This window comes from Lathamus discolor, chromosome 7 (genome assembly GCF_037157495.1).
Source record: "Lathamus discolor isolate bLatDis1 chromosome 7, bLatDis1.hap1, whole genome shotgun sequence".
Taxonomy (NCBI): Eukaryota; Metazoa; Chordata; class Aves; order Psittaciformes; family Psittacidae; genus Lathamus; species Lathamus discolor.
Window position 1 is genome coordinate 8,346,526 of NC_088890.1, and position 25,130 is coordinate 8,371,655.

Consider the following 25,130-nt stretch of genomic DNA (forward strand, 5'->3'; position numbering starts at 1 on the left):
GAGGAACAGATTATCATCATCTCTGCTGACAGAATCACAGAAACTACATACTTTCTTCTTCTCTGACTATGCTCAGTGCAAAGTCCATGAGGTTGAGCTCTTGCATGGACCAGCTAATTGGAAATTCTCAGGTCAGAACAGAACAATGAAAATTACTGTAACACAACTGTTAACAAAACTTCTGTGCCCCTGGAGAACAGCAGGAAGAAGCTGAAGAGGCAGGAGATGGGTGACGTTACCTGGGAAAGTGGGGGTTTAAGTTTGGAAAAAGAGAGTTTTGAAGAGCCTGCTGGTTATTAATAAAGAAGGGAAAAGAGGCTGGAGATAGGCTTTAAAATAAATCAAATTAAGCTGAAAGCCTGGGAAACAATATTGCAGCTGGAAAGGTTGTAGAGGGAAAGGGGAGAACAGCAGAAAGACCACATAAAGAGAATGAAGAGCCACTAGAGACTGTATGAAAAGAGACATTGAACTGCTGGATAAAAAGTCTTAAAAGAGCAAATTGGGTGAAATAAGGATAAGGTGCTCCCTTGAATTAGGTTGCTAAAGCTGAATATGATGCATATCGGTACGAATGCTGAGGTAGTAGTAACTTGAATATTGCAGCATTTTTCATCGAGATCATTTCTTTTAATGAAACGAGGCACACTGTCTTTGACAGGAGTGGTTGGCAGAAGACAAGCTCTAGGTGCTCAGGAAGACAGCTGAAAGGTAAATGTGGAGAAATGCCACAGTTCAGGATCTCTGTCATGTCAAGAATCAGAAATGATGAAAGGGGCAATACAAACTGATGTATATTTTTGTCCTATAATACCTAGAACAGGAAGCTCCTATACTTTAGAAATATGTCCTACAACTTTTACAGGTACTAAACATGAAAATTAGTTGAACCAGACAGAAACAGTTTTAGGAACACATGCTTACTTTCAAATATGTCTTTAACTGCCTTACCAACCACTGTTATAAAACAGATTGCATATGTCTGTTTTGCAAAACACCATATCCAGAAGTGAATCTTGCTCTCATTGAAACACATTTAAATTACTTGTGTTCAGATGATGAATTCACTTGCCTGTTCTAAACAGCCATTATTTTAGATTCTTCATCTACAAGAAAAAAAATAAATTGCACAGAGGTTTATCACTGTACCGTTTCATTAGCACACAGAAAACTGAATCTGTTGGAAATGTGCAACTGTGCATTATGCAACAAAAGCCTATTTATGAATTATGACTCTATACACAATATGCCTTGGGGATTGTTCCTACTCTAATCAAATACTTTTGCAAATTTGTTGGCTGGGAACTGATAAAGTATTTACCTGCAGTAGTTAGGTAAAAGAATGATACTATCAGGTAAATTATATTTTCATATGTACTTTGGATGTCTTATTCACTCAGTAGCCAACTCCCAAAGGTTCCAGAAAAAAAAATTAAATCACATAGCTTAAATATTTGTCCGCAAATAACACTGGTTAAGTAACTGCAACATCTGGTTTCCTTTTCTGTTTGCTATTTCAGTGCTTTTTCTGAGTATAATTAATCCTTATAAAATGGGAATAAAGCAAGTTATTGTCTTCTGGAAATTAATGAACTATAGTACAACTACAGACACAGGGGCTGTACTTCATTCTGCACAGCAGAGTTAAGATGCCCAGAGAGTAAGAGGATATGTTCATATGGAAATGGTACCTGCAGCTCAGAGGTCTAGATTCACTTCACAAATTTACTAAAAGGAAGTACTTAAGAGTAACTGCATAGCTGAAGTGGAAAATTTCAGAAGGAGGACAGTTTGAAGAGATAGGAAATGAAAGCACAAGGAGACATGACATTTCCTTCTGTCTTGATTTTCCACAATGACGGCTCTGTGCCAACACAGGCTGAATTTGTGGGGTAGTTCAGATAATTAAAGTGAGGAGAAAAAAACCACCACACTCAAATGATGTGTGAATGGTGCTTCTACAGGAGCTGTGGTAACACACACAAGTATTTTCATTACAGTATTGATCTAAAGCCAAAGAAAGTTTTTGTTCTTTCTGTATCAGTCAATATGCACAGGAGAACAAAGCCACACTCTTACAAAACAATTTGAGTTAGGATTCATTACTGTAACACTTCAACCAGCAGAGCTTGAAAGGGTAGCTCTAGACAAAGCTAAAAACCTACTATATTAACACTATATTAAATATATATATCTTCATTATCATAGAATCATAGAATAGTTAGTGTTGGAAAGGACCTTAAGATCATCTAGTTCCAACCCCCCTGCATGGGCAGGGACACCTCACACTAAACCATGTCACCCAAGGCTCTGTCCAACGTGGCCTTGAACACTGCCAGGGATGGAGCATTCGCAACCTCCCTGGGCAGCCCATTCCAGTGCCTCACCACCCTTACAGGAAAGAACTTCCTCCTTATATCCAATCTAAACTTCCCTGTTTAAGTTTGAACCCATTCCCCCTTGTCCTATCACTACAGCCCCTAATGAAGAGTCCCTCCCTAGCATCCTTATAGGCCCCCTTCAGGTACTGGAAGGCTGCTATGAGGTCTCCAGGCAGCCTTCTCTTTTCCAGGCTGAACAGCCCAAACTTTCTCAGCCTATCTTCATACAGGAGGTGCTCCAGTCCCCTGATCATCCTTGTGGCCCTTCTCTGGACTTGTTCCAGCAGTTCCATGTCCTTTTTATGTTGAGGACACCAGAACTGCACACAATACTCCAAGTGAGGTCTCACAAGAGCAGAGTAGAGGGGCAGGATCACCTCCTCCGACCTGCTGGTCACACTCCTTTTGATGCAGCCCAGGATACGGCTGGCTTTCTGGGCTGCAAGCGCACACTGAAGCCGGCTCATGTTCATTTTCTCATCGACCAGCACCCCCAAGTCCTTCTCTGCAGGGCTGCTCTGAATCTCCTCTCTGCCCAACCTGTAGCTGTGCCTGGGGACCCAGGTGTAGGACCTTGCACTTGTCATGGTTAAACTTCATAAGGTTGACATCAGCCCATCTCACAAGCACGTCAAGGTCCCTCTGGATGGCATCCCTTCCCTCCAGTGTATCAACTGAACCACACAGCTTGGTGTCATCGGCAAACTTGCTGAGGGCGCACTCAATCCCACTGTCCATGTCACTGACAAAGATGTTGAACAAGACCGGTCCCAACACCGATCCCTGAGGGACACCTCTCGTTACTGGTCTCCAGCTGGACATTGAGCCAACTACAGAGGGCAAATCTTACATATCCTAATCTTTCTTTTAGAAATCAATAAGGCTTTTGCTACTGATTTCCATGAACAAAGGTTTAACATTAAAAAGTCAACGATAGCCACTGAGTCTTTAAAATACTGATCTACCCTCTTGTTCAAACAAGAAGGGTGATTAAGCCTTTTTATGTTCTCTCACATCTCCTTTTTCTATTTGATAGAAAAAAAAAATAAATAAGCAACCAACGAACCAAAAAGCCCCACAAAACAAAAACAAGAAGCAGTACTAAACTTAGCTAAGGCAGCCTTTGCCACTGGTCCAATTCAGGTACTTGGTCTACCCATAGAAATGAATTAAAATAAAGGTTATATTTTTGTCTCTCCTTTAAAATCAGTTCTGTGACCTCATCAGATTCAATAAAAGAGATTCATATTGATCAGTTAATGATGTCTCTGTAATGCATTGCAAAATATTATCTACTTTGCATTTCTGTTTAGAGGTTTGGTGTGATTTGCCTTGTAAACATGAAGTTTTTGTGACTGTCTTTGTTTACAGAAGATACCTTTTATAACCAAAGCTTATTTTATCCAGACTTTACTGAAGGGGCTGGTCCAACCCATTTGGTACCTACACAAGCTACAGTCTGAACCACAGACTCCAAAATAAAACAGAGTTTGTCTTTTTTTCAAGAAAGCCTCAGCAGGACTGTGCCTCAGGATGTAACCTTCAGTATCCCTCAGCATTTCAGACTGTACAATATATATATGGAAGAATTTCAAGGAATATGCATAGAAGAGTCACAGAGCTATAACACTGTAGAGCACAAATGCCCACTATTCATTATATTCAGATTACTAAAACTTTATTTTCACAACTCTGTTACTAGTATCTTAAGAATATGATCTAGACCTGCTGCACACCTAGACGTGCATTGAACTTCAGTCGTATGGATCAAATTAAAACCATGAATTTACATTATGAGGTTGGACTGGCAATCGAGCCAAACTTAAGTAAGTACTCTAGGTATGCCATATTATGCAGCTTCCAAAAATCAGTTCACTAAAGGGAATCTTCCTGGAGAAAATGTCAGTTGTGTACTTTTCAATATGCTTCATATTTCTGCAATTTTTTTGCATCAGTTTGTTATGGAACTATCTTTTGGATTATCCCTGCTTTTACTGTGTTTGGTGTTTGTTTTTAAGTAGAGTCATAAATGTATTTCCATTTCATGCTATTCCCAGCTAGGAATAAAATGACGGTACTTCCAAGAAAGAAAATTACCAGGGAATCTGTTCTGCATTTGTAGGCAGGAGTGAGGCATTTTGAATAGAGGAGGAGGATTAAATTAGCCCCAGATATAGGGGCTGAATACTAGACATGTGTTTTTGAAGGATCTGCAAACCCTTTCTTATACGTGCTTTACAGGTATAATCTAGTAAAAAGTTTGCTGCCCTACATCAAGCACAAGTCCAATTTTTAGGCAACACTTTCATTTTTTTTCCTCTTCCAAAGGGACCACTGGTCTTTGAGTATTTTTACCTTCCCCCACAGCCACCAGTTTAGAATGAAAGCATATTCCATGTTTAAGATTCTATATTTACTTAGTTTAAATATTTATGGGTGAGATGTATATACAATATTGAATAAAACAGAAACCAGGTTCATTCCTTAATGAGTGAGAAAGAATAGACTTCATATGGGGCAAAAAGTAGTGTTAAGGACTGTCACTACTTCCTTAAAGTCAGCAAACACAAGAAATATGAAGTCTTCTCAACTACTGTACAGAATAACAGAACCAAACGGAAGTGTTATTAGTTTTTCTTCTATATTATCAGATTTTATGACAAAGGTTAGAATGTTCAAAAATGTGTTTAAATTTATTCAGCTGTTCTCACAGTTTCATGTTTCGCTGGGCTGCTACAATGCGTTATGTTCCCATATGACTGGATTAAAGCTATCTAACAGGTTGGTTAAGTTATTAGTCCAGCATCTGAATACTTGTTCAGAACCTTCTTCATCAAGAATTGACAAGCTGTGAAAGTCATTTTTTTTTTTTTTCATTCTTTTTTAACGGGACATCAATGGTATTTGTCAGATCAATACTTCTAAAGGCTGCTCTTCCTCCAAAGACACTGATAAACTAAAAATGGTGTTAAACCCAGTTGTAGGGGGGACTGGACAGCCCAAGGGAGAGGTAATGGGATACAGAGACATTAACCTTCAGGTCATCAATTTAAATTCAGCTCAAGTTGATCATGACCAACATTCCCACATGATGAATGTTTGTTAGGCTGCGTAAAGAAATAAGACACAATAAATATTGGTGGACACATTACCAAGGTAACTGATCCCCTCTGGTAATCTCAGAAGAATACCTACACATTGACAGGGCACAAAACAATCCTGATTCCTGTAGTTCCATGGAATTCATCACTGACTGCATTTTCCAAAATGAAGTCCCAACCACAATCAAATTACTTACAACAGGTTTTGGAATCTTTTTTTCAGTAGGTGCAGATTTCAACTAGAAACCGTGATCACCACTGCGTTTACTATGTCATAGTAAAGTATAATGTGCAAAAAAAAGAGATAGAAAACTATATTGAAAATGCCATTAAATTCATTGGTGTTATATCCCAAGTACTACTTCTAGGGTAATTTGGTAGAACTGTTGAAAATATGGATATAGAAAAAACAGAAAAACCTGAGACAGCTGACAGGACTCACCAGAGGCATGGAAAGACAGATATATAGAGAGTCTGAGATTGAGATTTAGTCTAGAGTCCAGATTAATAAATGTTGTCTGGTATGAATATATAAATTAATGATTATTACAGGCACTTTTTCAGAGCCTGGGGGCTATGAATAAAACTAGGCACAAAGTTTCTTTCCTAGCCTTTCTGGAGATTTCAGAAAGGTCTTGTTAGTATTAGGACAAATCCTTTCACAATTTCTTCAAAAGCAGAGATACCCAACCTATTATGGACAATAGTCCAATGGTAATGACAGTTGCCTTGGATGCATTAGATATTCAACTGGGTTTAAGTCTCTATTCAGCTGGATTCAAAAAAGGAAATTGAACCAAAGTCACATGTCTTAAAGGATAATGCCCTAACTATTAGTTTCTGCGTATTGTAATGCAGATTTCTGTCAAGCTTTCTTGTTGAGCAGTTCCATTTTCAATAAACCAGTTATTTGCTATTTGAAATTAAAGCTTCCTAGATGCTTTTTCTAACTATCCTTGACACAAGAGTTCTCAGGTTTGATACAGCAATAATTTCTATCAGAAACTGTTAACTTGAAAAATTCCCTAGCAGCTTCAACATTTCCAAGAGCAAATGCAAATCCTTTCAGCCATCTGTAAACAGTCTTTTTTTTTTTTTTTCCTTTGTGGCAATGCTAAAGAGGAGACAGTGAGATCAGGCCATGCAATCTTTTCCTGTTCAAGATATCAAGTGATTAAAGGCTGGTGAATCATTGCTACTAACCATCCATCAACAAACCTCTCTTATAAAATAAAAATAACAAAATAAGCAATAAAACCGTTTCTGATCTAAAATTGATGAACTGAAAACACAACAGCATTCATATTACACTGATTCAAATCAACTAAAATCATATAATATAGTTTATCCATACTTATACAAAATTCATTTTTGAAGACCTCTATTTACCTCCAAAGTTTACCACTCTATTAACTATTACCATTTGAAATTTTTCCCCTTTGTAGAAATGTTTCCATTTCATTGCTCTCCTACTCAGCTTTCAAAATTTTCTTTAAGCTCGCTCTATCCTTCTCTGTCATTATAACAGTGGGGTTTTAGCTATTTATCCCAAATTCATAATACTCATATCTAAGCACCTCCTTTAACACACTAACACTCACTTCTGTAGCGCAATCAAATCAGCACTGTGATAACTAGTTCCCTACACTAGTAGGTCCCCATGCATATAAAATCATTAACATTGACTTACAGTCAATTTAATTTCTGTTCACTGTGAAGGGGGAGATAGCATTAAATTGTGCACAGGGCAGCCCTTCTAAGACAGACTATGAGAAAGTGAAAATTTTGTATGTGGAAACATAAATGCTGCCAAATGAACTGTACATAAATCTACCCAGTCAATAACCAGGATATGGATTGCATCCTTCCTACTTCTGCTGACCACTATCCTACTATATAGAAAGCTCCACTGCAATGCAAGTAGACGCTATTGAGGCACAAAAAAACCTCCTCTTTAAAAGCAAGAGCCTGTCTTGAATATAAGTTTCTCTTCCCACCTCAAACACCCCCAATTTTCCATACTATAAAGCAGCATTAGTTCACATTTCGCTATCAAACTAGGTGATACATCTGCTACCAGAAAAGTAACGTGTAATGAATCATATTATTCCTCCAGTGTTTTAAACAGATAGAAACAATAATAAAAGTACTGCCAGGGAAATCTACAGTTCTAATTTTATACTGTCTGTAGCTTTTCATACTAAAAATAATTCAAAGATGTCATTTTCAAAATTAGCATTTCTATTAAAAAGAAAACCAGATTCATCCTAATTGATCTTAGACATTGACTTAACAGAGTAATTCCACTACGGCAGATAAATGCATGAATAAGGATCCACATTGTGTGACTTAATAAAAACATACATATTGAAAAAATTAAAATGATAGCCTAAGAATTTTGATATCCATCTGCTTCATAACTGCAATGTAGTCAATTTAGTTGATTATTCCTGAGTTGAGATCTAATACACACTGCTCTACACAACTGAAAAGCTTTAACACATTTAAAGTGATCTCACTTTTTACATTCAAAATGCACTGTTTGTCTACAGTTCACAACTGCCAATGCACTTTTGAACCACAAATTCTTCTCATCATCTTGTTTAATTATAACACACTTCTAAAAAGTGAACTCTAAAACTGTTTGAAAAACAGGTTCATAAAATCCCTCAGTTCTACATTCAAAGGAGCTGTTAAATTAAAATAAACTAATCACAGGCCTAAAAATAAGGAATTCAAAATGGGACATGAGGAGAATTTAGGCACCTTCAGCCAAAATGGTGATCCTCAAGGTCCCTATCTCATCCTGGAGATGTCTATCCTCTGAAGACAATACACTTTTCAATGATAAAATAGGCAAGACAGAGGAGCTGCATCTCTGTGCACAGTGAGAGTTTACCTACCTGCCCAGGACTGAACATCTCACTGCACAGCTTATGTCTAAGCCTGCCTGGGATCTAGACATGAAACCCACCCCTGCATAGATGATCTGAGGAGTTTGATCCAACAGGTCTTCTCAAAGCCAGCCTAAGCCAGCCTAATAAACACCAACCAGGCGGGTTTCCTATAAAATTCTTCAGGTGCTATTTCTTGCTAAAATGGTATATGAGCAGCAGTCATTCCTAGCCTAGCAGCAGGAGTACTCATCCCAGAAGCAAAACTCCCAGGTCCAAATCTGTTGAGGACTCAAAGCAATGTCTTTTAGCAGAATGTTCTAATCAATGGGCCACAGGCTGTGTTAAATGCTGGGATGAGGATAGGGATATGTAAAAGCTCTCCTGTTGAAGCCGTATCAATGTACAGAAAATAATTCGAGATTTATTGGGCCAGAGAAAGAACACAAGAGGGAGCAAGAGTCTGTAGCCTAGTGATCTGGACACTCAGCTGGGAAAAGGAGTCTTGGGTTCCTGGCCTTTGCTCCATAGGAGGTTCATGCTATTTATCTAACAGTCTTTCCATAATGTAAGTCCTAGCTTGACTCTTGCTACGTTTCCCTTCTTGATCCAAGTCTATAAATAACATTTTGTGCAGCCACATTTATCAATTTGAATTTTGCATACATCAACGTGTCTTTCGTATGTTTTTTATGTTAAATTTTAAACAGAGGACATCAATAAAACTGGAATGTGTCAAAACCCTAAAGTTCATTTCAAATTAGTTTTGCTTGTAAGTGCATAAAATAGAACAACTTACTTGAGAGCAGGATAAAACCCATATTAAAATGCAAACGCATTTATTTACCTGTGTAAATAAATGCTTTGAGTTACTAAATCGGAATTTATTTTTTAATCTCATTTTTTTTAAGGATGTGGTAAGATTTTTAAGAAGTTGTAACAAGAGTAACAGACTTCTAATATCTTAATTCTTCTCAGTTTCAGTTTCTGATTTTAACTTCATAGTATTTTCATTTGCTGGTTCTCATTCCCTAGCACAACAGTGCAATATCATGAAGGTGACTGTTTAAATCCAAGCAAGGTTACCCTGAAATTCCCACTTCAACAATTTCATGGACATATTTCTGTCTTTGCTAAACATTCTTTATATAATAGCTTCATTTTGGGCCTAAGTCTACATAACAGGGTCCCTTTAAATAATATTCCATGCCTTAAAACATATTACAAAACCTGTTATATCAAGGCAAGTTATGCAACAGCTCTCTATGGTTTTAGCGTATTTACTCTGTCACGCCATATGTGAGACTGCAGCCTCCACAACAAAACCTTTACACACTGAAGTCATTATCTCTGTGAAGTCTGCAACTGGCATTTAAAACTTATTGATGGCCTGGGTATTGGTGGCTCAGTAGGCAGCACTGTTGCCGGAGGCCTAGAAGGTCAGAGGTTCACATTCTGCTCAAAGAACAAGTTGGACATATTCCAGGATTGTGTGTGGGCTGTGCTAGACTCCTAAAGGGGCAGTCCTTAGGACAGTAAGTGAAACCTTGTCTGTTCTGTGGATATCAAAGTCCTCTTGGAAATAGAAGAGTAAGAAGCAAGTTTAACTTGCCTGAAGCAAGTGAATGAAAATTAGTGTATTTGCTGGGAATTTGGTTGCATGTGCTAAATACGCAATGGTACAACTACGGTACACTGAACAGTTTTAAGCAAGCCATTTTGGTCTTTGTGGTCAGCACATGTGCAAGAAACAGGCCCAATCTGCCAGGCATGCTCAGTATTAACTAATGTCCTACATACCAGAATGACTTTGGATTCAATTTCACAGCATGGAACTATGAAAAATGTGTGTGTAGTTTGGTAAGTGAGAAGCCTAAATAAAAATGCTTTAACGCTGGTAAAACTTCAGAGCATACTATAAACTTACTGAAGAAATCTTCCGCCAAATATCCAACTCAATGCTAGCAACATATATAGAGAATAATATAAACAGAGATTCAACCTGCTCTGGTGTTAAACTTTGATACTTGAATATCCCAGATGTCTCCCTCCTCCTCTTCTTCTTTATAGACAGGTAAAGATGGATCTCTTGAAGGAACTGGGGATCACACTCTAGGCAAAGGTTGGACAGGTGATCAATGTACAGCATGAGATTTTGCCGTGGCTATGTGCCTCCAACAGTGACTGGATCATCTGGTTTAGAAAAACAATTCAAAATTGTAATTTTTCTAAATAACTTATTTAGGGAAAAGTTAGCAAACGGGAGAACAAATAATTTTTAAAACATGGAACTTATAACAGAACTTCTTCCCATAATTATATAGTTAATTTCAAAAATTCATTTATTTCTCATTTAATGTTTAGTTCACAAACTGTTTAATTCCTTAGCATTTAGCCATTAGATCACTGTATCCCATTTCCATTGCAGAATGCGCTCAATAGATACTGATGAGATATCAAGTTATTCTCATAAGTTTCAATTTCGTTTTTTGGTGTCTAACACAACCATACCAAGTGCTTTGGAGCAAGCCACTATTTATTAGTCAAATGGGCTTCTACCCTGTAGTGCACTTCAGGGAAATATGCAGAGAGCTTAATGTTTCTCAAGGAAGATTCATCTCCAAACACTCCCTTCATTGTCAATAGGCTGAAAGAGCATTTTCTAAAGGACCATTCAGAGAACCTAAAGTGAGATTTTTTTCTTCTAGCATTTAGGTAAACCACCTTTTATCTGCCATCACAGAAAAACAAATAATGCCCTCCTTCCCAGAAATAGCCATTAGTATAATGGACCTTTAGGTTTAGGTTTGGTGAAATCAACCTGTACTTAAGCAACAGTATTTACACATGGTAAGAGAGATCATGAATTAAAAGCACCATGACATCTTTAGGCTATCACCTACTTAAAGTGTAAGCAATGAGCTTCTTAAACAAAACAAGTTAATGATGTCATTATTTCCAGTTTAGAAACAGAGGAACTCATAACAAAATCCCAGTGCAAATGTGCAAAGAATTATGAGTCCATTTTGTCGCTAAAACATGAAAAGAAGCTATTTCAAGGAATGAAGGATGTCCTCTTAACCTGTGACAACAAATTTATTTGGTTTTTACTCTTCTCAATAAGAAAGCAATTACACTTTTTTTTTTTCCCAATAAAAATATCCTTGTCCATATATAAACACTCCCGGTAATCATGTAATTACCTCACCCAATCAGATTAAATTGCTGTCAGTTGAGTTCCCACTGTTGATTAAGTTTTGTGTACTCTAAACCTAAATGAACTCTTTCGTAAAGTCACTTAGTCATTTACAAAGGTGTCTCTATGATTCCAAAAAATATAACAGCAATATATTATTTGCTGTAATCATCAAATATCCAAGGTCAAGGATAGATCACAGTGGACCCTGTTTTTTTAAAACCCAGAGAAACACAGAATTAAACTGTGTTGCTTATTTTTGTGTTTCTTGCCATGACTTTTAAATGTAATAGTAACCTTTGACCCCCACACATTAAACACCATAATTATGTAATTAAAACTAATTATGCAATTTAACATACATATTTTTGTCCTACAACAGGCAGGTCAATTACCTCACTCATTGACCTTGGAAGCTTTCACAGTTCAAACAAAACAATGAGGCTTTCAATTAATTTTGAAGTACAGAGAAAGAGCAGCAGAACCAGAAGTCTTCAAGCTGATACTGCCTAGACAAATTGCTTACAAATCTCTTTATTTTGTATTATATGAACTATATTTCTTCATAGGAACTTCTAAATGTTTGCCTGTCTTACATGTTTCTGTCATTAGAAATACTAACACATTTGTGAACAAATCATATATACACATCATTTGCCAAATGCAAGCAAGTAAGGAGGCCATATAATACTTTTTTCTTTGTTCCACTTTCTTTTCTTCAGTATGATTTCCGTTGCTTCCTTCTATACTTCTCTACCTCTCTTCCTGTTTCACCTTCAGTTTCTGAAGTCTTTTTTCTTCATTATCTTTTTTCCATTCCTAGCTGTAAAACTTGATAGCAATTTATATATTATCAAAATGCTGTAGCCATTGTCTTTTCCAGTTTCCACTTGCATCCCTAACCTTATTCATGAGATGATGATTCTCATCAGGTCTTGGCGCCAGTGGCTTCTGATGATGATAATTCAGCACACTGAGGGAACTCTGGCCTGCAGAAAGCTAGAGCTAAAACAAACATGGTACATGCTCTAAAAAACATTCTAAATTTTCCAGTGTGGGAAAGTGATTTTTCAGTGTGGTACAAGTGACAGACACTTTGTGTAATTATTGAAATATGTTTCACCTGGATAATGTCTTTATTCTCTTCCTTCATTTCAGTAAGCTATATATACTGCACTGAAAAGTATTAAAAACATGCAACAGAAACTCATGCAATATTACAATGAGTCCAAGGAACTTCATTCTTTTCATAGAGTGAAATTAGCATCATAATTCAGCCACATTTTTATTTTTCAGTAAACTAAATCCCATTCACTAAAGAACAACCCTTAAACCAATTATAAGCCTAGGAGCTTTACATTAGAAAGGAAGACAGTCTGTTATCCTGTGTTTTCAATTGCTGTCTTAGCCACAAATAGTTCCACTGAAGTTAACAGACTTAGCTGTGAAGTAAAGTAACAGACAATGTACATATAAGTATACCAAGCAAGCTTTGTTTTTTCAAAACCTTGTTTTATGTGAGAATCAGAAAATAGCTAGTGTCAAAATACATATGCAAATCTTTGCTGACTTGTTGAAAGTAAGGCAACAATATCTACAGCACACTTCATGGTTTGGTGTCATTTCTAACACCATTTTTGGAGTCCTTTTGGTTCTCTGCTTTCATTAGGCCTGACTTGCATAAATGAGCTCAAATAGATATCAGTAAAACTTTGACATAACGGAAACAAGGAGCTCTGAATTCTTAATGAGGAATTACAATGGGAAAGAAACAATTTAAGATGGTAAGAGGCCTTATTGCAACAATAAAATTCAAATAATTGGATCTGATTTATATAATGTAGAGCAATATATTGAAATAGTGCCCCAAACTTATGGACAATAGTTTAAAAGAAACACTATAGTGCCTGTGTAAAAATTCTATCTGAGAAAGAGGAGATTCCTTATACTCTCATTTAACAAAAAGGTTCCTTCTGTTTTAAATGGAACATTACAATTCTAATTCAGTTCATAGAGCATCCCAAACAGAGCAGCAAAAGAATCTGTGAAAGAGTCCAAATATGGTGCTATTGAAACAGAGTGGATTAGAGGAATTGGGATAGAATCCTACAAGTGGCTAAGTAGCAGCAGGAGATCAGCTTCACAAACAGCAGGATGCTGTTCTTTCCAGACGTGAGTGACATAATACAGGCATAACAATCAAGATTCTAGCGATAAATGTATGCATTAGGAAAAGGCCTTGCTGTAGAACTTTCATACTCAACAAACATTTAGGTAAATTCTGTAGACCTAATTTACACTGGAGAGTATTTTGTCTTATATGAACATGTCATGTTAATGGTGTAGAACAGAATTATTTATAACATAAAGACTGTAATTTTTGAAGAGCCTAAAGGCAGAAAGCACAAGAGTATCTGCTTAACAATTCAGTAAATGGATAAAGCCAAAAACTTTTGTGTTATGACACAGCTTCAATTCTGTCCTGAGCAATTCAATCTATATTAGGTTAAATATACATAAAAATATTAGCTCCAAATATCTAGGATATCTAGACTGAGCAAGTAACAGAATCTATGTAACCTTATTAATTATCCATAAATTGCATACTACAGCAGTAGTGTTAGAGAAGTTTTAAGGTTCTGAAGGCACCTGTAAGGGAAATATTGAGTATCAGAACAAGATGCACTTACTGAAAAAAAGGATCAATAGATTATATTAATTTCTAATTTGATGGAATTTTATAAAATCACAATTTCATTCTAAATATCTATTTTCCATTCATACAATTTTTAAAATATTTTTTAAAAAGGCTAACATTTCAGTTAATTTCCATCTTGTGCTCTGAGTAACCAGAAAAAAATGTATTCAATAGCTTTTTTGCAAACAGTATCTTGGCATTTAATAGCCTGTGATGGACAGCCCAATCCCACGATTCATCAAATCTTTTTGAACCAGTAAAACTTTGGCAACTCACAGCACCATGTAGCAAGAAATTCCACAGAATTTCATTTTATAGGAAGAAACATCCATCCCCCACCCTCCCCATGTTTTGTTTTGTTTTTTAAGCTCCCCAGCTGCTACTTTTATTTGATACTCAGGTTAATCATAATATGGGGATTAGTAAGTAGCTGTTTTGAATTCACTTCTTCATAAGGGATGGCTTTGTATTTTCTAGAAACTCACAAGCATTTGGTTAAACATTATTAGTTTTCCCGTTATCAACTGTTCAGTTTTCATTCAGAAATCAGTTTAAGAGACAGTTGTGCCTTTGAGAACCTAAACTAGAGTGATTAAGGCAGGACAGAAAAAAGCCAACCACAAGCTCAAATGCACAGAGTTCCCTGCCATGGCTTGGGCAACCACATAAGAACATGACATTTGCAGGAGGACACCTGAAGACCGTATTCCCTGAGGCCTTTCTCAGCACAAGTTCATCTATTATCTGATCACAAAACAGGCATCTCATATCACATAATCGAGTGAGGGAACATGACAGATGATGTCTGTATTTTGATGATTTGATGGACAGGTAAATAGATCTATGGTCATTTCTTCAGGAGAAAGACCAGACTGCAGGGCAGATCCACTTCTTGCTATCTGGCTCCAGTCTATGGATCTTGACACAAGTTGTCCATCTGTGATGTTAATGTGTACGACTTCTGGAGAACTTTCATAAACATGTATGATCAGGAATTTGAAATGATATACAGACAGCCGTATTATTCAGCAGCTCTAGCTCTAGCTGCCTGCTAGCTGAGAAACAACTAGACAATGCTGAATTTCTATTACCTGCAGCATACTGCAGTTATTGAAATATGTAGTCATCTTGTTCTCATCACCTTAGGGAATGTGACTTATTTACATGTACTGCATGTATTGCACATTTATAGCACGTTTGCTACAGAGCAGAGCAGCTCTGTAAAAGCTGATTAGGACATACTGAACTAAAAATTGGATACTTAGTGAGTATCTGCGTTTTGGCCTTTCCCCAAATGTCTCCCCCCCACAAAGTGAGAGAGGACAGCTGGTTGAGACTAACTTTCTGTATGCAAAGAGACTTCTTTGCTCTCCTTTTGAAGGTATTACTTGCATGTTATTACATTTACATAAAGGATCTTTATTCTTTCCCATATATAGTAAATTGCACTCCAGTATGTGAATGTTGTATAGCCGTTCCCCCCCCCATACAAAATAGAATTATCCTCACTGCCATTCAAGCTTTCCCCCCCCCCCCATTACAGAGAACTGATGCAAATCTATTTTTGTTTGGTCTGCTTTCTGCTGACAGCAATTAATTCCAAAGCCTACAGCACAAAGACATACAAGTATCACATATGTTTTTAATCTATAAGCAAGTTATCCAATTATTTTAGGTAAACTTTATGATCACAACCATTCTTACCAACTCTGATACGATAGGTTATTTTCTTCTTAATAGCTTAAGACTCATATGCAGTGCTATGGGGAATATACTCTTGGACATTCCTCATGCTTTGCCTCCTGATCTTGAAATAACAATATAGTCAATGAGCACATTTTGTTTACACTTATTAGTAAAGACACACTAAAAGCATGCTGGGAAATAATATTCCATGCCTTAGGACTCAAACAAGTTCTTATAAAGAGAGCTTGTGTAAATCACAAAGCTGACAAATTTCATGGATTAGTTATGGTGAAAATATCAGATTTCATGGTTTAAAACAGATTAATAGGAAAATCATATTAGAATCCTGATTATCCAAATCATGATTATCCAAAGCATGTTGTTGAAGAATGAAATGAAAAATAGTGATAGTTCCAGAGTCCTTTCACTTATTTACACTTGCACTGAGTCACATATAGAGTGAAAATCTTTTTCATCAACCATTTGCCTAGTAAAACCTCTGAAATCTATATTTAGCTACATTAGGCAAGATATACTACAACCAGAACATCACGCATTTATAGAGATGATAGTACATTCAAGCTATTTCAAAGCATTTTTGTCATCAAATCATCCTAACGTGAAAATACTTTGTCACCTTATAGAAACACTTCAGAAGAAATAGACTTTGAAATGCAAGCTGCTGTTTACACTATTATTTATATTTGTTTTACTTAATTGAAAACTAGGGAATCTCCTAAAGAAGTTCCACATTAACAGAAATATTTTGGGTATTCTGGTAAAAACATAAAATTCATACCAGTGAAAAACAACATTTGGAGTTAAGAGAAACTATCAGTTTTCATGCAAAACTTCATGGCTTTTTAAGTCAGGATGATGACATAATTTAAAGTGAGGCCTTATTTTAAAAAGAGGTTACATATAACCATGTGATTTAAAGGGACCTGTTGACCATGTAACTATTTGGCTTGATGCCTACATCTCTTCTACTTAGTTGTATAGACCACTTGTCATCTGTATGTATGAAGGCAGCCAATTTGTCAGACATTTGCTTTAATTCTTTTTCTTTGTCTTCTTTACAATATCCTTCATATACTTCCTGGTCATCAATATCATATATCTGACTGGAGGATGGAAATCCATTTGTGTCTCGGTCTTATTTTCTCTGCATGAAATCCTCCTGGGTCTTATAGGATGTACTTAATAAGAACCACATTATTCTGCTAAAGGAAGTCCTTGAGCAGACTTTGAGAAGCAGTATGGCAAATTAGTTTCAGAACGTGGAAGGTCAGGTTGGAAACAAAAAGCTGCAGTTATCTGCAGCATTTTCTGCAGATCAGAAAGTAAGAAAAAGAGCTCTAACTTTCAAGAAAGGATTTGTTTGATGTTTTTTCTTTAGAGAACTGGAGTAATTTATCCACAAACAATAATGTGTTGGACTTTAGCTGAAACTAATTAAAATTAGCTTTTAGTTAGATTCACGTTTTTAACATATGATCAATCATACTTCTCTTCCAAGTGTATTTAAACACTTCTGCTTCCACAAACTTAGAACGGTATTTGCAACAAACTCTCTACCATTCAAATATTTAAATTCAGAAGTGCGTTTGAGTTTGAACATAAATAGCCCTTTAGATGGTTGGAAATGCCAGGTTTATAGCTGTCCTTTCAACCTTAATTCTGCCCCCTGGTGTCTATAAATTATGTCTATTTCTGACTAATGATCACACGTTACTTTTCACTTTAGGATCTCAGTGTCATTCTGTTCCCAGGCTAAATGTTTCTTACAGACTGAAGTTGCCTTTCAATACTACCAAAGTTTAAAAAATTCTGCCTTTGTTAAGCATATCCCTGAAACTATGTTATTATTTGTTTCCTGGGCTTCTCTGTGATGCTCATCACCATATCTCTAGGACACTAACAAACCGCTTTCTGTATCTTCTTTGTGATATGAAAAGAGCATTATTATCTGTGTGGGAAAAGATGGTGCACAGACACTGGGCACAGTTTCAAAAGTCTTTGTTTGCTGCAGATGTCTTGGTCGTTTGTGCTAAGGCATTAGGTTTCTCATGTAAAGTGCATTGTTTTTTAGAGTCCTTTTCATTTCTCAAACAGTTGTATAGATTATAACATGACACATCTCTATAAAATACAATTTCACATTTTATTTTCCTCATTTTGTAGATATTAAAATGTGACTTTTGCCCAGGCCACATTGAAAACCATTAGAAACTAAAACTCAGAACCACTGAGTTTGCTCCTGATAATCAGGTAGTTTTACAACCTTAATGGCAGGGTTGTCATTGCTCTGAGGTACTGTGAATGCTCTATATAGCTGTGACAGATCATGACTGAAATACACGCAAGTTCACACAATACCTGTATTTTGGTCTACACAATTTTTAGTATGTAAGAAATCTGTAGCAAGAGAACAGATAGGGCTGAGTTGCCCAATAACATTATTGTCTGTCTCTCCCATAGTCACTGTCCCTTTTAATATGGAACTCAAATATGTTAGTTTAACACAATAAATAGCAAGCATGTCACAGCAGTAAGGTGCTACAGAAAAGGTAGTAAATGGCTGTAGAATTGAAAAGCGCTGTAACATACACCAAAAAGGGCACTAAAATAAAAACTATATAAGCTGCTTTAAATCTGGCACTTCCTAACTTCCAGAATTTTGATTTACACTATGATGTCCATTTAATGAAGCCATTTGGTTGACTTGCAATGTATATTTATTGTATTAAGAGAAAAAATTACAGACAACTTCAATGATGGCTCATCAGCATCAGAAGCAAAGTTTGAGCTCTTAACAGTGACAGCTGAAGTACAGATATACACCACCTAAAAAAAATAAACCTGTGGTTATTGGTGATCACTTCCAATTATAGTGTTGTGCACTGAAAGAAAATGCTGCTAGCTTATATACCTGAGAAAATGAAAGCATTTTGGTTTGCTTTGTTTATTAAGACACACTGAAGCATAAATCCATCATTCTGAACAAAATCTGAGAACCCTCTCTAGAGTGGCCACATAAACTAAAAAACTGTGAAAGTATGCATTTTGCTCTTTAAACCTACCGGCTTTTCCTCCCGTTTTGAAATGGATCTGATCCAAGACTCAGCTGGACTTATAAGGAGCTGTTTTCTTTATTTCACAGTTAGGTGACATACAACTTGGAGGAGTCCGAACAGTGCATATGACAGGTTAAAAATATCGTATCTACTCTGTTTTTACCATCTGGTTTTCAATCACACAGATCTCAATAGATTTCTCAGTATCTGTTCTAACATCAGTAAATTAGAATCAGCTACAAAATTTAATTATATAAATGTCTTTGTAGAAGCACTGAATGCATCATTAAGACCCAATAATATTCTCAGTCAAGTCTATCAAAACCCTCCCATTTTCTTTGGCAAGAGCAGATTAAAACTGAAATGCTACAAAAATTCCAATTTACGCTCCAGTAGTGAGCTTATGGGGGTTTTGTCTGTATTTCATTCTCCTCAGTGATGAAAAAGCATTCTAATCAGGTTTTGGTTATTAACATTTTGGGGTGCAAGGGTTGAAAAAATATGTTTGATTTTCTATCGATATTGAAATGAGAACAAACCCCACAATATTTCCTTTACAATTACTAAAAAAGAAAGAATAAAAATTTTTTACTTAATTTGGTGAAAACTTTTATATAATAATCTGTCCTGCACTTTCTCATACACTGAAAGAAATAAGTAATCCATGTTCGTAAAGTGTTTTAATGACCTCAGACGAAAATTACAGAAATGCAAAGCAAGTATAATTGTTGTTATTATGATGAAAATGTCTAGTTCTACTCACTATGTTCATTGCCTTAAGTAACACAGTGGGTAGCCTGTTATTACTAAAGGAATAAACTTTTTCATCAAACACTCTTTATAAAAATATTTCCCTGGAAATGTAACACAGCATGTAGCAAGACTACTACAATTTTCCATCAACTATGAGTACATGCAGCATAGGTACTGTATTCAGATAATTTTACTTGAGCTTTTTGGCAATAGTTCCTCTCAAGGAAACCTACATTAACCTGAAATTTAGAGTCTGTTATCCCCAGGCCAGCTTTACTGGAATTTTTAATATGGCACTGTCTATTCAACAGTTGTGTGTAAAATGCCAATAAACTGGCCAGAAAAGAGCTGAAGGGCTAATTGCCTTTTAACTCCACTATGATGATAAAGTCACGTAGAAAGAAAGGAAAAACTCCCACTGCTTTAACAAGTTTATCTGACTGCCGCTTTAACATTCTCTGTCTGCATGCACTTTAGTGAATTCACCAATAAAAGGATAAAAGCATTCAAAATCCTATACCCTCAATAACTAAGAAAGTCCAGATTCAAAACGTCTGCTCTGCTCGAATCAGACCATTAGGTCAGTGAGCCTTTTGCATGGCACTTGGTTTCAACTATACTCTATATACCAAGAAAAAATTTTCCTTTTGAAGCAAAAGATTATAAATCCTTAGGAAACTGGAGTGACAGAAGAAAAGAAAGAATACCATTTTGAAATAATAATAAAAAGCAGAAACTGCTTCTCACAGATGAAGGGTGAAATAGTGCCAATCACATCAGTTCTGAAATTCCCTTTGACTTTGATATGTCAAGGATTTAACTGCAAAATATAATATAATATAATATAATATAATATAACATAGGAAAATATAACATCATTTATTTTTTAATCCTTGATAAATATATAATTTCAATTTTCAATTATTCTCTGGTCCTTCAACTACATTTTATATTGTTCTCTTCTATATTTCCCTCTTCAAAAATCCAGTTTTATGAATATTATTTCTTTTTTTTTTTTTTTTGTCTGATTATGAATGAGATTTTCATTTTCGAAACCCTAAATCTGGTTTTCTGAACTTTTTGCACAGTTCTTAGTTAATTTCTTAGTAACTAATAATTAAAATTAGGCATCAAATAATGCCACTTATGGAATCAATCTTTATAGATAAAAGGCATACTTTCCTTTGCTAGCTAAGTGATAACTCTTCTTGACTTACCCAATTCCACAAAATTAAATGATTATTATAAGATATTTCTCAGAGTAATTGAAAGGAAGAAACTAGTGATCACAATTTTTTTGCTAGATCTGTATTTTCACTTTGACCAGAGAAGGAACAAAATCAGCTGATATTGAATTGACCTGTTCCACTTATTAAAGTAAAAGCAGCAGTAAAGGCATTGTGATAGCCAGCTGCAAACCACCAAGTGTTGCTTTGCTATTAAAAAAATCTCTTCCATGTTTTTCTTATTGTAACCTGGACAGAGTACAAAATCTGAAATCCAAAGGAATTTCTATAGAAAAGAATACTGTTAACACCAAAAATTCCTCAAGTACTCACTAAACCGAATGTTGTATCAGATTACAGTAAAATTTAAAAGCAGAAGTTTAAACTAAAAATGAAGTGTCCTTCAAATCAGACTTACGTGCATCAGAGCCTATGTGTTTGTGTACTTCTTTCCATACAGCTCTGCATTTCCTTTCTCCATAGCTCCTAATTTGTTTCAGATTTTGTTATTTCTTTCGCATTTGAAGGTACATTTTTCCACATTTGTGTGATGAAAGACTGAACTTGATGGAAGTACAGTGAAATGTTAAGGAAATGGGAACAAAAATTAACTAAAATTTTCAATTTACAAGATAGTAACAAAAATAAAGAAAATTTAGTGCTCAGGGAGACCCAGAATGTACATGTTCACAGTGCAAAATAACTTGGCTAACCCTCCAAAGTTAAAAATGCCAGTACCTAAGGGAAGTACTGAATTTATCCATAACAATACACTACTTTTAGGTTGTCACTGCAGTTCAGGGGTATTCTTAAAGCTTAGATCTTTGTTACTAGATTAGAAGGCAGAGTAAACTAAAAGATCAAGCTAATCTAGGATAAACTTCTTTTCCACAGTTCAAAGGCATTGGCCTTTCCACAGGTTCAATTGCAGGTTTCTTTGAAGATGTGCCCTAAAGTTCATTAAAGAAATTTCACTGACTTGAACTGATTTCAACATTAAAAGATAATGTGAGACCTTCTTTGCCAGAAAGAACCTGACAGACTGACTTTGAAGCTTTTTTAGGTGGCATTAGATTATTCTTTTATTCTTCCACTAAAAGCCTTCTTTATTTAAACAGATCTTTATGTTTAAATCCTTAAGAAAACTTTAAAAATTAAATTAAAAAAACCAAACTTTAAAATAGAGATTTAAAAAAAAATATGGTTAAAAAAATTTAAAAAATCATTAACTTTTTTTATAGAATCCAAACTCAACATCTGTGATCTTCCCCCCCTCATTGACTGTCCATAACAATATATCCAGGTGGTAGTGTATTGTCAGCTATTGCTTATGCAGCATCTAATCAACTGCTGGCTTTAACAATAAAATATTTAGATAAATGTACATAACCTTGTCTTAATAATAGGTGCTTCACAGCCTGTGTCAATAATAACGTGAAGAAGAAACACTAAGATTTTCTCAACTTTTGCTGAAATAAAGACACGCATTCGCTGATTACAACTCCAGAGTTATACTTTGTCATTAAGATGAACTTCGGGGTTTTACACTGCTAATCTCATTCAGAAAAAAATAGTAATTGTTGATATGACAATCTTAAGAAAGGCACTTCTATTAATAAAGTAGCTGAAGGGGAAGCTCTGCCTAGAGAATGCACATACAAGCTTTGTTACAAAATACCTTGCAAAGTACATAATACTGCACTGATGACATGAAAAAATGAACAAACAGAAAAATTCCCAAATTAAGGGTAAGCCTATCAGCATCAGTTTTCTGAACAACCAGGCACCCTCTAACTTTCAGCAACACAAACTGTAGTTCCTGGTTACTGTAAACTTCAGACTTCTGTACCAGACTCACAGAATGGTATTCTTTCATTTCATTTCACTTCATGTTTACTCTGAATACTAACTTCCTGACCAGATCCTGTCAAATAAAAACCTCATCATGGAGTCTGACAACTATTGTTTTGTAAATGCTGCTGAGGCACAGAACTTACCTTCTTGGACAATAAATTCTACATATCTAGGACAATTAAATACTTCCATTGCCCCAAAAACTTGCCTGGAAGACAAGCCAAATATTCTGGAAGTACTCTATTCCACCTTCAAATTATTCTACTTTATGAGAAAATCCTAAACAAAGAACTGTCATATGTATGAAGGTTTATTTGAAACACATCATCCTTGGCTTTTTGATGTATTCTTTGTTACCCTTTCTCTTCATAAAAACACACAGCTGTCTCTTTAAGCCTATTTATTTTATTTACTTTGCTTTTTTGAGTTCAAGATTTTATCTTGTAGATTAAAAAAAAAAATGCCAGAACTACCTGTCAATGTTGACACACTTAGGCCTTGTAGTAAAAGCCGTTGAGCTATTCAGCTCACTCAAACCCCCTGTGTTTTGTCAGAATAAAATCATACATCATAGAATAGTTTGGGTAGGAAAGACCTTAAAGCTCACCCAGTTCCAAACCCCTGACACAGGCAGGGACACTTTCCACTAGACCAGGTTGATCCAAGCCCCATCCAACCTGACCTTGAACACTGCCAGGGATGGAGCATCCACAGCTTCTCTGGGCAAGCTGTGCCAGCGTCTCACCGCCCTCACAGTAAAGAACGTCTTCCTTGTATCTAACATAAATCTTCTTGTTTATGACTGATACACGTATACATACTGAAGGTAGAATCACAGAATCAACTTGGTTGGAAAAGACATTTGAAGTTCATGAAGAACAACCTTTACCCCAGGACTACCAAGACCACCACTAACCATGGCACTGAGGGCCTTGTCTACATGGTTTTGGAACGTTTCCGAAAGTGTCTGGGATGGTGATTCCACCACTTCCATGGAAAGCCTGTTCCAATACCTGATAAAAAACCAAAATTCACATTAAAGCTACTGTTATTTAGCAAATCTCTTGCTGTATATTCAACTTCTTCTAGTGTTGAACAAGCATTTCACTGGTGAAAACGACATTGAGAAGCTGATCTTTCTGTCACCCAGCTTAATGTTAACCACATAATGTGATTAAAGCCTAGACATGTATCAACACTTTTTTTTTTTTTAATTTACACAATAAATTTACAGAAGTTTACCTAGCACCTTGCATACAATCTACTTAAAATGTATTCCACACACAGAAAAAAACCACTTCCATGGCGTAACAACATCACCAGCTTAAAAGTTGAAACAAGCAAAATGTAAAAAGTTCCAGAATTAAGATTACCTGTTCATTATGAGTTTTGCCACTCACTAGCTATTAGTTACGATACAAACCTTACTCTGCATGTTTTGTTTCTCTCCCAGACTCCTTCCTCAATCAGGACACAGAATGAATGTCAGGCCCTTGCCCATGACCTACTAGCCAACATTTTTGATACATCTTTAAGCTTCGTTAACTGAATGCTATTCAAACACTACTGTCAAAACAAAACTGTTAATTTCACTTCAGGCTTTTCTACAGCACTATATATTGACATTACTGGATTCGTTTACCCGAGTATCCAAATGATTGGATGACTTGAAGTTATCCTAATCTCTTGACTCTCTTCAGTTACCACCATTAGGGATTTTGCTCAGGCAGTTCTTATTTCCCCTCCATCTTCTGTATTCAATCATTTCATTAATGTACTCTGACCTGCACTTTGCCCACCAATTCCCATCTTATGATCTCCTGCTTTACAGTTTAGCAGTCCCAATTTTATTTCTTGTCTCCAAACCACCAACCATTATTATGGCCTGTTTGCACAGCTACCTTTAGCTCTATCTTGCCCCTACAGGTGATTTACCCTTTCTTTCCTATTCAGTTACATTCCCAAACTCTTTTTCCTCTCACTTCAAGTCTTCCATCAGTCTCAGTCCTCTCTGGATCTTATTCTTTCCTCTCAAATCAACCCACTGAGAAAAATCACAGCTATAGGCTGGCTAATGACTCAGAAGATACAGGAGGAACAATTTCTCAGCTTCAGTTCTGGACCTGGCACGACAGAAACTGATCCAAACCAAAAATAAGGGAAATCTTTGTCAGCCCCAGAGCAGATGCTGCAGATGGTATCCTAGCCGCTAAAACCTAATGATCTCGTGGAAAGTGAGATTCTTTTAAATTAACCAATTTTAA

General features: G+C 36.0%; 1 protein-coding gene across 1 annotated transcript in view; it reads right to left on the minus strand.

The window, feature by feature from the left end:
* ERC2 (ELKS/RAB6-interacting/CAST family member 2) overlaps positions 1-25,130 on the minus strand; it is a 491,439-nt gene that overhangs the window by 49,933 nt on the left and 416,376 nt on the right. Inside the window, exon 16 of the mRNA XM_065687581.1 lies at positions 10,379-10,569. Within this exon, the coding sequence (XP_065543653.1) occupies positions 10,489-10,569 (81 nt within the window). The 3' untranslated portion in view covers positions 10,379-10,488. The remainder of the gene's footprint in view (positions 1-10,378; positions 10,570-25,130) is intronic.